Raw genomic sequence first — 12781 nt, 5'->3', positions numbered from 1 at the left:
CCAATTCAACCCTCCCCTGTCACGGACGCTGTTTCTTGCCTCCCACAAGCCGGCTGCAATGTGGACTAAGTCATACATAGCACAAGTCCCCTCCGGTACTTGAGGTAACAGCAGTCGCATCTTTTCACCTGCGCAGCTCGATCTCTCAGTGGCGAGGAGTAACGCGTGGGAGGCTCACGCTGCCCCCGACACTTCCTGATTCTACTGCGCAGGCGCACCAACCAACCTGTAGGAGTCGCTGTCCACAACGCCCGATCCCCACCCATCAGTTTCCCACCCCCTAATACGGCCAATGTGTATTAGTACGGACGACCAGCTAAACTGAAAGCAAATGTGGAGCGCTGGGCTCGAACTGACGAGCCCAGCGTCTCCAGCATTTTGTGGCGAGCGCCTTGCCCACTACGCCACGTAGCCGCCCACATACGAGTACTTCTTAACTGCTGTCTCCGTGCTGACAGTTCTGCCTCTGCATGCACTCGTGAGTCGTGATGGCGGATAGAGCGAAGCGTTCGAAAGTATGGATATACTTTACAAGAGTCAATGCCGACAACGCACGTTGCCACAAGTGCAACAAAACATTTGCCAGTAAGGGTGGCAATACGAGCAATTTATCAAAACATTTGTTGGCAAAACATGATATTAGTGTGCAGAAATGCGCCGTATTCGACTGCCTTGCGAGCAGTGTTCCATCTGCATCCACGTCCACTGCAGCCGGTAAGCCAAGATACGTAGTTGCCTAGGCTAATAACGAATTATTACAAATAGGCTAATAAACAAAATAATTGTTTAGCTACAAATACTACAATCTAAAAACGTTTTATAGATCGTCAAGCTGAGGCGTCAGCCACCATGTCCCAGCCCAGTGAGCCCGGCACCACCACGCATCCTCCCTCTACCTCCACCACCCAAAGTCCTTTCTCCCTAGCAGCTAGAGGAAGGATGACAGGATAGGGTGAACGAGTGTCACAGGGCTGTGACAAAGTTTGTTGTCAAAGGCCTGCATCCGTTCTCTACAGTGGAGTCCAAGGACTTTAGGTAACAACAACTAATCATTCAGTGTATATCGTTTTGTTTTGTATACATAGTTGTCTAACTTGTCTGTTGTTGTTATAAGTTATTATTGAAGCAGCTATTCCCACCACTCCACACAAATTTACAATAATTCAATCATTTCTAATCTTTACTGTAGGGAGATGACCAATGCTCTCAACTGCAAATATACCCCTCCCTGCAGGAATGTCCTCAGTAACACACTGATTCCTGCCTGGTATAATGTTGAAAAGGCCAATGTTATCACAGAGCTTAAAGATGTGCCAAAGTTAGCCTTTACATCGGATGGGTGGACTAGCTTAACTCAGGACCCACTACTACTAAATAAAATAGAAAGTCCCAAAAGTAAATTTATCTGACTGCTTGTATTAATTGATAAGAAAATAGCCATGTGCAGTAATAGTTATATAAAAGAATAATAAAGCAATGTCGATTCTGTTCTTAATAATTTTTTTGCTACATCAAAAAGAACCGATAAGAGTATCGATAAAGTACCGAACCGTTAAGCAGTATCGATAATAGTAGTATCGATAAAATCCTAACGATACCCATCCACTGCTTCCCAATCCTCTCCTCGAAGCACCCCAGCCGTTCCATGTATTTGTTAAATTCCACCACCAGCACACCTTGATTAAACTAATAAATGGCTAGTTAAGTTGAATCAGGTGTGCTGGTGGTGGAATTTAACAAATGCATTGAACGGCTGAGGTGCTTCGAGGAGAGGATTGGGAAGCACTAGTCTAGTCGATTTTGTGTTTTGAGCACAAAGTTCATCATAGAATCTAGCCTCTTTATTTTGCTCTCAAAGTGCACAAGATTGATGCATTTAACTTTAAAATGTACAAAAAGAAATGTAGTATAGTCTCTGAAAATCCTGTGGGAAACACTGGATGACACTATCCGGTTTTTGAGTGTGTAACTCGCCCGACCATCCACCAGGCGGCGGTACTGAGGCGTTGCAGTCCCATTTAGGGTCCCGCTGCAGCACCGGGGGTTGGGTGGATGAATTATGAATGCCATGGCGAAAAAATTAAATATTGATCTCAAAAACGCTGTACAGCGATGTTGGCGGTCAACGCATGGCGGGCAATAACGCTGTACAGCGTTTTTGGCGCTGGATGTGTTAATTGAACACAAGTCAAAGTCAAATGACTGATGACCATGTCAGTGTGATTAATATACAGTGATAAGTGACAGTTTATAATTTATATATTATTTGTGTTCAATACTGACAGCTGTTTGGGGGATTATTTTATGACGCCAAAATCTTTTTGAATTTGCTGTACTGAAAGGCTGAATACGTAGCATAATGTCTACTTTATATATTTGATCATTAGCGGATGAACAAATTAAGTGAAAATCTTATGAATAAATGTATATACTGTATAATCCAAATATTGGATACACATTTTAAAGTTTCATTACATTTTGTGACTGAAATCCACCGTTCTACTGGGATCAGTTTAATCCTGATTTTTTTAATCAAAGTGATCCCAATCCTACTAAAAGTTTTTGAACAACGCATACTGAAGGTTTGATCAGAATCAAAACCAAGATATGATTACGTAATCCAATCCGATTTCAGAATCCTTTTTTTCTTTTGAACAACCCATTTTCAAGATTTGATCAAATCTGTTATTCGAAATCCGATCGGATTACTTTTGAACAACTGGGCCCTGAAGACTCTAGCAGGAGCACTCATTCAAGGGTACTACGAATATGCTTGCAGTTGCACCTCATGATGATGGTACCAAAGCATCTCAAAGGCACTAAAAACAAGATTACAAACATCACAAAACAAACTGGTCAGACTATTGCTTGACCTTACTTCTAAAACACACCTCACCCCAGCCCATTTTGACAAGCTAGGATGGCTTAGAGTAGACAACAGAGTACAGCAACTTGCAATGGGCCTGGCCTACAAGATACACTACACCACTAAGGTACCCATGTACATATCGAGATACTTCCCAAAGGTCAGCCGTAAAAAATTTGAATCCCTACCCACCTTCAAAACCGCTCTCAAAGAGCACATACGGGAGGCTGCAATTCGAAACTGGCCCCCGTAAACGTCCAAACCCCCCTCCAACCCACCCACCCCCTCCTAATGTACAGTTCCCTCCCCCTCGTATGTATATATTTTCTGTTAGGAATTCTGTTTAACAGTACTGTATATTTGCATATCTTGTATGTCACAAATGTAACAGTACTGTATATGTCATAAATGTCATGATTAGATTAGATTTTTATATCTGTATATCTGTATGTTGTGTATGTCATAAATGTCATTATGAATTGAAAATGGGGGACCCTGATGTAAACAAGACGAAAGTCTTTCTCTGGTCTGCATCCCCTTAACAATTGTGTGTATTGAACTGTACTGTGCCCATTCTGCAATCTGTTAATAAAGTTTTTAATCAATCAATCAAGAAAGATCATGTACGATGCTGAATCAAGACAAGGCACAAGTAGGCACTAGGTAGGGAAACTGGGGGACGACCACTTCCAAAGAGCCAGTGACCAAAAATTGCTGTTCAAGTTTGTAAATATACATTTTGAGGGCCCCTCCATCCCTTTTTGAGGGCCTTCCTGAATTATCCAAAAGCATCCACACCTAATTCAGCTTAAAGTAGACAACATGGATGATCCTCACCTCTTTCTTGTCTCTGTGACGGTCAATGTCCTTCTTCAGAACCTCCATTCTCTTGAACGACTCCTTACTGTCGACACTGTACACGAGCACAAAGCCGTCCGCAAACGAGTAGTAATGGCGAGGGAACTCTATCCCGTCCCGGAGTCCTCGGGTGTCGTAGAAGCGCACCTGCTCTCGGGTGCCGCGGTCCGTCTCTATAGAGCCGATGTAGATGTCCTCCAAGGTCTCCATGGGCTCAGAACCTGACGGTGGACAGAGGCGATGAATAGGTTAATGTCATACAGTAGGACAACCTTATCACGAGAATCGCTTAGGTTTATGTCATACAGTAAGACAACCTTATCACGAGAATCGCTTAGGTTTATGTCATACAGTAGGACAACCTTATCACGAGAATCGCTTAGGTTTATGTCATACAGTAGGACAACCTTATCACGAGAATCGCTTAGGTTTATGTCATACAGTAGGTCCAGGACAACCTTATCACAGGAATCGCTTGCATAATCAAGACGCACACTTCGAGCTCCGGTGACCTTTTAGCGGTAGAAAATAAATACTGACAAGGTGGGAACAGGGTGGAAAGGAATCCCAACCTGAGCACAAAATAAGAGCAAAATGGCCACCGTGTGAATATGGTCAATTGTATTATCCTACTGTATATCACCCATTTATAGCCGATTATAGGGTTTTCTGCCTTTTTACGGTTTTAGTCCTAACTCTGTATGTACAGTAGCTAGTCATTCTGTTGTCCGCTTGTGCATTTTCAGATTAAACGTCTATCTAACTAACAAAAAGCTCAAGGCTTTTTATTGCACCTTTGAAGATTTGAATGACAATATTGACTTCAATGAGGTCAGCCATATGGAGCACAATGCATTGACCTGGAAATATTGCTGGGTGTTAAAAGTCTTAGAGTTTTCCTATGAAATTAAGCTTGTTTGGGTGGAAAAGTTGAAATAAACAATGGGTCCACAAAAACTCGCTCCTATTCATTGTCAATGTCGTTGCCCATTGTATAGCCTGTATAACTAGTATGCGAGGACACAGGCCAAGGACAGATACCTCTCCACAGGGACCAGGGAACAAAATTTCCTTTTTAGCGTCCCAGCCAAGGTGGATTTTTTACCAGTCAAAAATGATAAATAGCTTTTTAGTATATCGCCATGTGTTATTTATTATTACTATATAATACTCTCATATGCAATTTTCAATTAATATAATAAACAACATAAGGAATATTAGCATCATTTTGAGTGGACTGAAGGAATGAGTCAGTGTTAATAGTTTAAAATACAGATAATTTATTAAAACATATATATATATTTAGTGTAGGGCTGTCCCAAATACCATTTTACAGGCTTTGAATACTCCTTGGTGTTTCCGAACGCGTATTCGAATACTCTCTCAAAAACACTATTAAAAACAATAAGATTAACATTTCATAATTACCCAATCAATCACAAATCAAGTGTTGGCTACCATTCTGTTCTATCCAGACAGTAGCAACCCGAGACCGTCACGTCAAATTGCGTTGGCAACATGCATTCTGAACACAGTTGTACTACCAGTATGCTTCTGCGTGTATAGACAATTGTGTGTACGTACATCCACACAGGGAACCGGTCTTTTTAGTTTATTTTTAAAAAAAGTTTCAGTGTTTTAGACTGTTATTATTTTGAAACCTCCCGACCGGAAGTATTATTGTTGTTATCGCTAGCTAGCAGAACAGTCGTCCGGTTCTGTGCTTTTGAGCTAACGCTAGTTAAGCTAGCTAATATTTGTCTTCCTTTGACTTGTTGATAATGTCTAGGATACAAATGTTGAGATTGTTGGTGAACAAGTGACTAACTGCAGCTATGTTGCAGTGTGCACACACACGGTCGTGTCGAGTCTCGACTTTAGGCACAAAGCGCAACATATTTGTTGGCAGACGACTCCTTATAAACACTGCTATCCAACGTTAGCAAGCTAAGCGTGCATAGCTCGACCTGGCTGTGTAACGTTAAGTAACTTGTGAAAGGCTTGGGAAAGACCGTTCATCACTGCATACAATTTGAAGCACCTCTCATGCTACGAACGGACACACACACATGTCACGTATAGAAGCATTTCTTTTATGAAAATTCAGAAAGTTGGCTCCCAATTTTTTTACACGCCAGGGTGGCGAGTAGCCTCCGTAATCTACATGCCATTGGCGCTTGTCTGTGCTTATTTTGTTCCCTGACAGGGACATTCAGTGCAGTGTCCGTTAGGGGTGGGATGATACGAGTAACTCACGATACAATACTGATATTATGGAATAACTATCTCCCCCCCCTCCCCCACAGACCCCAATATACTAGTTTCTGTCTACCCTTCCCCCATCCACTCGCCTATCATCACCTCCTAACTCACCCACCCCTTCCTCACCTCATCCCCCTCACCGATACCAAACCGCCCCCCCCTCTCCTTCTCCTAACTAGAACCCATCCCCTCCTTGACCACCCTCAAACCCCGACCTGGGCCAAGCCTACCCTCTCCATCCCCTAACTCACCCCCCCCTAACTATTAATTATGTCCCCAATAGAATGTTTTGTTACCATCTGCAATACAAAAATATATATACCTCATCTGTTTTATCTAATAGGATAACATTTTCAGTGTGCAAAATCTTGCAATATTAGATTAGGTTAGATTCAAATGTATTGTCATCATTATACAGCACAAGTACAGTACAACAAAAATAAGTTTGGCATCCAACCAGAGTGCAAATGTAACAGTAAAGTAATAGTAATATACAATGTGCAGGTGATTAAACTGGAATATGAAATATATAAATTAGTACAAGCACTTTGAACTGCAACTTCTGTATGAAAAGTGCTATACAAATAAAGTATTATTATTATTACAACTGAGTATAGTGCTAATCAGATGTATGCACAGAGTTGTAGTCTTAATAATTATGTACAGTGAGTGATACAGGTATAAAGACACTATGATAGTAAGTCATACTGGCCAGCAGCATAACTAGTAAGAGTGGGTAAGGGATATGTTATCATATAGATATAGAATCTAGTACAGTGATGTAAAAATTATTATATGCATGATATATATTGCTGTGTCGATTTTCCAACCCCACCCCTGGTGTCTGTTATACTGATTCAAAATGTCATAGAAGGAAATCAATGATGGCCTGATCCAATATGCACTCTAATGGTGCTTTTCCACTACCTTGCCCTGCCGGAATCTGTGCTCCCACTTGGTCTTGCTTTCTCCACTGCCAGCTGACTCGTGCCGACCTGTGGTACCCGTGCCGATTTTAGGTACTGCTCTGGGGTAGGTAACACAGATACTATCCATGCTGCAATTCTATACTGCAGACCGTTGATTGGTCAATGGAAATTGTCTAAAATATATGTCATCTCGTGTGCAACAACCGCCATTTTTTAAATATCACAACAGAAGTAAAACTCTCTTTTTCCACCTAAATGGTTTACTAAAATATGTTTCTGACAACATTTTAGGCGAGAAATAGGATATGCAATTGCTGTATCTTAATCCATGTTTGATCTGCAACACCTAGTTGATCTGAATTTTGGGAGCTTTGGGAGCCTGGAGCACCTGTACGTTCAAATACAACTCAAGATTTAATTTAGATGTGGCATGAAAGCATACAAAGTCAATTAAAAGACACATTTCTTTTTTTATTGTTATTTCTTGATTATTTGTATTGTTCTAAATAAACTTAATTCATACAGGCAACACGTACACATCCTGTGCCATGCTGGTCAATGGAGAAGCACCATCAGTATTTGTCTTTGGGCAAATATTCCTCCCTCTTATTCGGCTGACCAGAATTCCCAACGTATGCCATGAGAATGCCATGTAATTAATTAAAAACCTGAACTGGTGCATTTTCTTCATCTGGTTAGTGTGCTCTCCACTTCATCACAGGTATGACTTGGAATGGAAGATTACGGGCATGATAGCATATGACAGGTGTGCTCCCAGTCCTGAGCATGAATTTTTCACACCAAAATCATCAGTCTCATAGTAGTAGGGAATCTGTGTGTGTATTGTGTTAGAATATTTACTATAGAAGACAACATCTTAGTGGACAGTTGAAGTCCCTAATCCTTCAATGTTTATACAGGTGTTCTTGTCGGTAGAAAACTAAACCAAAAAGCTGCTCATTGTTTGCGCTGTCAATAGAGAAATTCCAGGCTGATAAAAAAAAAATAATAATAATATAAAATAAACTTGAAGAGCCATGGTTCTCTGGTTTTCACAAATACAGATTCTAACTGAATTAATCTTGGCTGTAGACTAGAGTGTAGACTGTAGAGTTACAAACTCCCCAACAGCTACAACACAATGATGTATGACAGACAGTGGCTACATGATACTGTAGCATGCATGAAATGTAGCTATGTAACGTTAATATCAGTCAACTGGAAATGACCGAATGTTACTCACCAGTGACATGATTAGCATACAGGAGCTGCTCCAATACAGCCGTTTTGCCAACTGCGGCCAGGCCACACACCACCACCTTACAACTTTTACCCATGATTATTGAGCAGTTTCAGGTCAGGACATCTGAAGATCAGAGATGGTACAAATTAAACCTCGATAAGACGAATTCTACGAGGCATGCAGAATGAATGAAAACTTTATTTAACAGATTGCAGAATGGGTACAATACAGTACGGCTCAATACACGCAATTGTTAAGGGGATGCAGACCAGAGAAAGACGTTTGTCTTGTTTACATCAGGGTCCCCCATTTTCAATTCATAGTGCAATGTACACTCTACATTTAACGTTAGATACAGAAATATATATACTGTTATAGCCTAAATATATAGACAAACTTTGATATAACGCTCATATAATGGTATAGCAAGAGTTACAATCAATACTCAGTATTATCCATTTGCTTAAATATTAGCTAGCTAGCTACTAACGCTAACGTTAGCACCGCTGACTTACTGAGTTGTTAACAATTAGCCTAGCAGCATTATCCTTTAGTCTCAGAGAAACACGATAACAAATGTCAGCCCGTTTATTGATTCAATAAATGTCGACTCGGTCGTACGCTCATGTTTAAAATAGCCACTCTCGGGTGAACTATCTATGCCGAATTTAATGTTTTAATCGTGAAACTAGTTTGACAGCTGGGCTGCACCTCTCACCTGACAGACTTCCTGTTTACAATGTACGCAGCGTCTCCGCGAGTAGGGGATATCTGCAGAGCCGCACGCCCAACGTCTGGGCGGGGCTTCGTGGCTTGTACTCTGTTTGAGGCGGGATTTCGGGGCTTGTACTCGGTTTGACTGTGCGTGGGCGGGGCTTCGTGGCTTGTACTCGGTTTGACTGTGCGGTAGTCAGTTTGTGCTGTTTATTTTTACAAGCAGTGAGGAGGACTCGACAGCATTTGCATTTCTGTGTTCCGTGTTGCAGGTTAGGGTTAAGGTTAGGGTTAGGGTAGGCGGCTAGGTGGTGCAGTGGGCAAGGCGCTCACCACCAATGCAGGAGACGCTGGGTTCGAGCCCAGCTCTCCGCATTGCTATCAGCTTGGCTGGTCGTTCATACTAATACAATTGGCAGTATTAGGGGGTGGGAAGCTGATGGGTGGGGATCGGACGTTGTGGACAGCGACTCCTACAGGTCGGTTGGTGCGCCTGCGCAGCAGAATCAGGAAGCGACGGGGGCGGCGTGCCCTCCAAACGCAGACCCCCGACGCTGAGAGATCGCGCTGTGCAGGTGAAAAGATGCGACTGCTGCTTCCTCGAGTACCGGAGGGGACGCGTGAACACTTTCGGCAACCAACATGTACTTCCGCGTTTCTCTTATTGGCCAGCGTTGGCCAGCACTCTCCTTCGTGAATACCAGCCGCTCTACGCTCGTTCCCTACGCCGCGCATGAGGCTCCCCCCAGGTGCTAGTTTACAGAGCGTACAAATACGCTTGTGTTATGATACAGGAGCTAAATAAGAAGTACTTGAGGTCGTTGTTAAATACGTGTGTGTTTTAATAAACAGTATAACTGTAAAAGTAATGTTGAATTGTCGTGTCGTGGCCCTAAACTAGACAAAGAGGTTTGAAAATACGAGCGTCTTGCGAGAGTGGCAGGGTTTGGCGTGTAATGACTAGCGATGAATATTATGTGTTTTAAATATGTTGCGACCATCGGATTGTTGTTAAAAACGGAGGGATACTAGCTAAGGTGTGGGGGAGTTGGCGTATATAAGTTGATTGCTTTAAAAACGGAGAGAAATGTCGTATTTACGCTGTTTAAAACGGGGTGATGGGCGAAAATCTTTGGTTTTAGGGGTTTGGCGTGTAATGACTAGCGATGAATATTATGTGTTTTAAATATGTTGCGACCGTCGGATTGTTGTTAAAAACTGAGGGATACTAGCTAAGGTGTGGGGGAGTTGGCGTATATAAGTTGATTGCTTTAAAAATGGAGAGAAATGTCGTATTTACGCTGTTTAAAACGGGGTGATGGGCGAAAACCTTTGGTTTTAGCTTAACGATAGCCATGCTAAAACGCTAGCACAACATTAGCACCTAACCTAACAAGCTTAACAAGTCAGCGATCTTTTTGTGAGACTAAACTCTCCGCTCTGTGGCAAATTGTGTTGATGTCGGTTTTGTTTCATCAATAAATGAGGCAGAATACACAGTGACTGTATCCTTTTTTGTTTATTGCACTTGTTCCTGCTGCAAATGAAATCCTATGCGAGAGATTAAAGATGGCGGCTTTCTGTTTTTGTGGAGAGAGCCTCCAATGAGTGACGCGTCTCTCTTCTGACCAATCAGTGGTCTGCAGTGTTTCACGTGACTTTTCTGGTTACCGGCGTAGGTAGGCTGGTAAAGCTATGCCTCCTAAAATGTGAATTGGAAATACAGAAATACCGGCTACAGGCTTTCCGGTTTCCGGGCACCCCCTGATCTGTTTATAGTCCCCAGCGAAACAAACAACAAGCAGGTCTGTCAGCCTGTCGAGGGAGGCGATAACGAGGTTGTTTCTGGGGGGAATACATTTTCATGAGCACCGTGTCGTGATTTCAGGGGCGGGACTTCCTACCTGATTCTCAATTTCGGCCGTAGTGCTTTACCAGGCTTTATTTCTCGAGATAAAGCTGGGAACGAGGTTACGGCGTAGGGGGAAAACGAGCGTAGAGGGCTGGCCGATCGCTGGCCAATCAGAGAAACGCGGAAGTACATGTTGGTTGCCGAAAGTGTTCACGCGGAGGGGACACGTGATGTAAGGCTTAGTCCACATTGCAGCCGGCTTGTGGGAGGCATGGCCTAACAACGTTCGAGATAGGGGAGGGTAGAATTGGATGATACGAAATTGGGATGGGAGAAAAATAGAAAATTGGAGAAAAAGTTGATAAAAAAAAAAGGTTAAGGTTAAGGTTAGGGTTAGGGTTAGAAATAAACAGCACAAACTGACTACTTCCGGGTTTTACAGGAAACAAAACAAGGTACAAGCCCCGACGCAGGGACGTGCACAGGACTTTAGAGGGGCAGGTGCTCAGAGGCTGAAAAGGGCACTATACTTGTGTGTATATATTAACAGCGCGATTTTTTATTCCAATCCCGATTTGTATTTGAGATTCCCAAATCCCATCGGACTTGACTTCTTCGTTGAACACTCTGCCCAGGCCCCAGGGCCATCCAAAACTCCCCCACTATTGCTGTCTTCAAGAGGGGTGTGAAGCGACATCTGCAACAATAGGTTGCAGAGGGTGCTTGGCCACCACTCTTGAAGAACAGGAACATGACATGCTGTAATGAGGCTCTTTCAGAAAATTGTGTTGTCTATTTTATCTACTTGTTGTATCTATCTTATCTTCTTAACTCTTTCTTTGTGATTTATTGTATTCTTCTTGGGACCATGTTGGAAACAAGTCGAAAGACTTTCACATGTTATCCTTGTACCCCTTGTTTTTATACTATTGTATAAATTGTATGCAGGGACGTGCACAGGACTTTAGAGGGGCAGGTGCTCAAAGGCTGAAAAGGGCACTGGGCCTGTGCTATTTTTGGGGGGCCTTTTTGGGTGGGAGGGGCCTTTTTATGCTTTTGGGGGGGGTTTGGTGATCAAATATTGAATATTGAACTATGTGATACTAAGCACAACTAAGCATAACAACAGCCTGCTCCTGAACATTGGGACATTGAACATTTTTGGGTGGGAGGGGCCTTTTTATGCTTTTGGGGGGGGTTTGGTGATCAAATATTGAATATTGAACTATGTGATACTAAGCACAACTAAGCACAACAACAGCCTGCTCCTGAACATTGGTAAAACCAAGGAGCTGATCGTGGATTATAGGAGAGGACAGCAGGAGACACACACACCACTGAGGATAAACGGGGCTACCGGGGACAGGGTGAGCAGCTTTAAGTACCTGGGGGTCCACATCTCAGAGGACCTGACATGGACAACACACATAGACTCAGTCGTAAAGAAGGCGAAGCAGCGCCTCTACCACCTGAGACAGTTAAGGAAGTTCAGAGTATCTGGGAAGATACTCCAGTCCTTCTACTCTGGAGCTGTAGAGAGCATCTTGACTGGAAACATCACTGCCTGGTATGGAAACAGCACGGCACAGGACAAGAAGGCCCTACAGAGAGTGGTGCGCTCAGCCGAGCGTACCACGGGTATTGCACTACCACCCCTGCAGGCAGGGACGTGCACAGGACTTTAGAGGGGCAGGTGCTCAAAGGCTGAAAAGGGCACTACACTTGTGTGTATATATAAACCGAGCGCAAGTAGCGCGCATGGGCGATTTTCAAGGGCCCTTTCCGGGCGGGGAGCCCCCTTTTTATGCTTTTTGGGGGTTTTTGGTGATCAAATATTGAATATTGAACTGTAATAATCAGTGCAGGAGCTCACTTATCCTTGAAAGACACTTTTATCACTGACTTAAAAGGCCCACACATCTCCATAAATGTTCAGGGGGGAGGGAATAAGTGCTTACCCTACAGACCCCAAGAAGTGCTGTATATTCTGTATTGTTTAATATAAATGCATTTTTTATTCCAATCCCGATTTGTATTTGAGATTCCCAAATCCCATC

The 12781-nt window shown here is 42.9% G+C and overlaps 1 protein-coding gene across 2 annotated transcripts in view; it reads right to left on the bottom strand.

Annotated features, from left to right (window-relative positions):
• nkiras2 (NFKB inhibitor interacting Ras-like 2) overlaps positions 1-8891 on the bottom strand; it is a 30823-nt gene extending 21932 nt beyond the window's left edge. The window contains exons 1-3 of one of the 2 annotated variants that reach the window (XM_084328887.1): positions 8877-8891; positions 8159-8281; positions 3704-3945 (exon numbers count right to left, since the gene is read on the bottom strand). In XM_084328887.1, coding sequence (XP_084185013.1) covers positions 3704-3945; positions 8159-8252 — 336 coding nt within the window. In that variant the 5' untranslated portion in view covers positions 8253-8281; positions 8877-8891. The other variant, XM_084328888.1, reaches the window with a different exon arrangement.
• Positions 8892-12781: the final 3890 nt, after the last annotated feature.

Source organism: Notolepis coatsorum (assembly GCF_963971535.1).
Source record: "Notolepis coatsorum genome assembly, chromosome: 14".
In the NCBI taxonomy this organism is placed as follows: domain Eukaryota; kingdom Metazoa; phylum Chordata; class Actinopteri; order Aulopiformes; family Paralepididae; genus Notolepis; species Notolepis coatsorum.
Note: the sequence above shows the minus strand (reverse complement) of the source record. Positions and strands in the feature narration are given on the sequence as shown.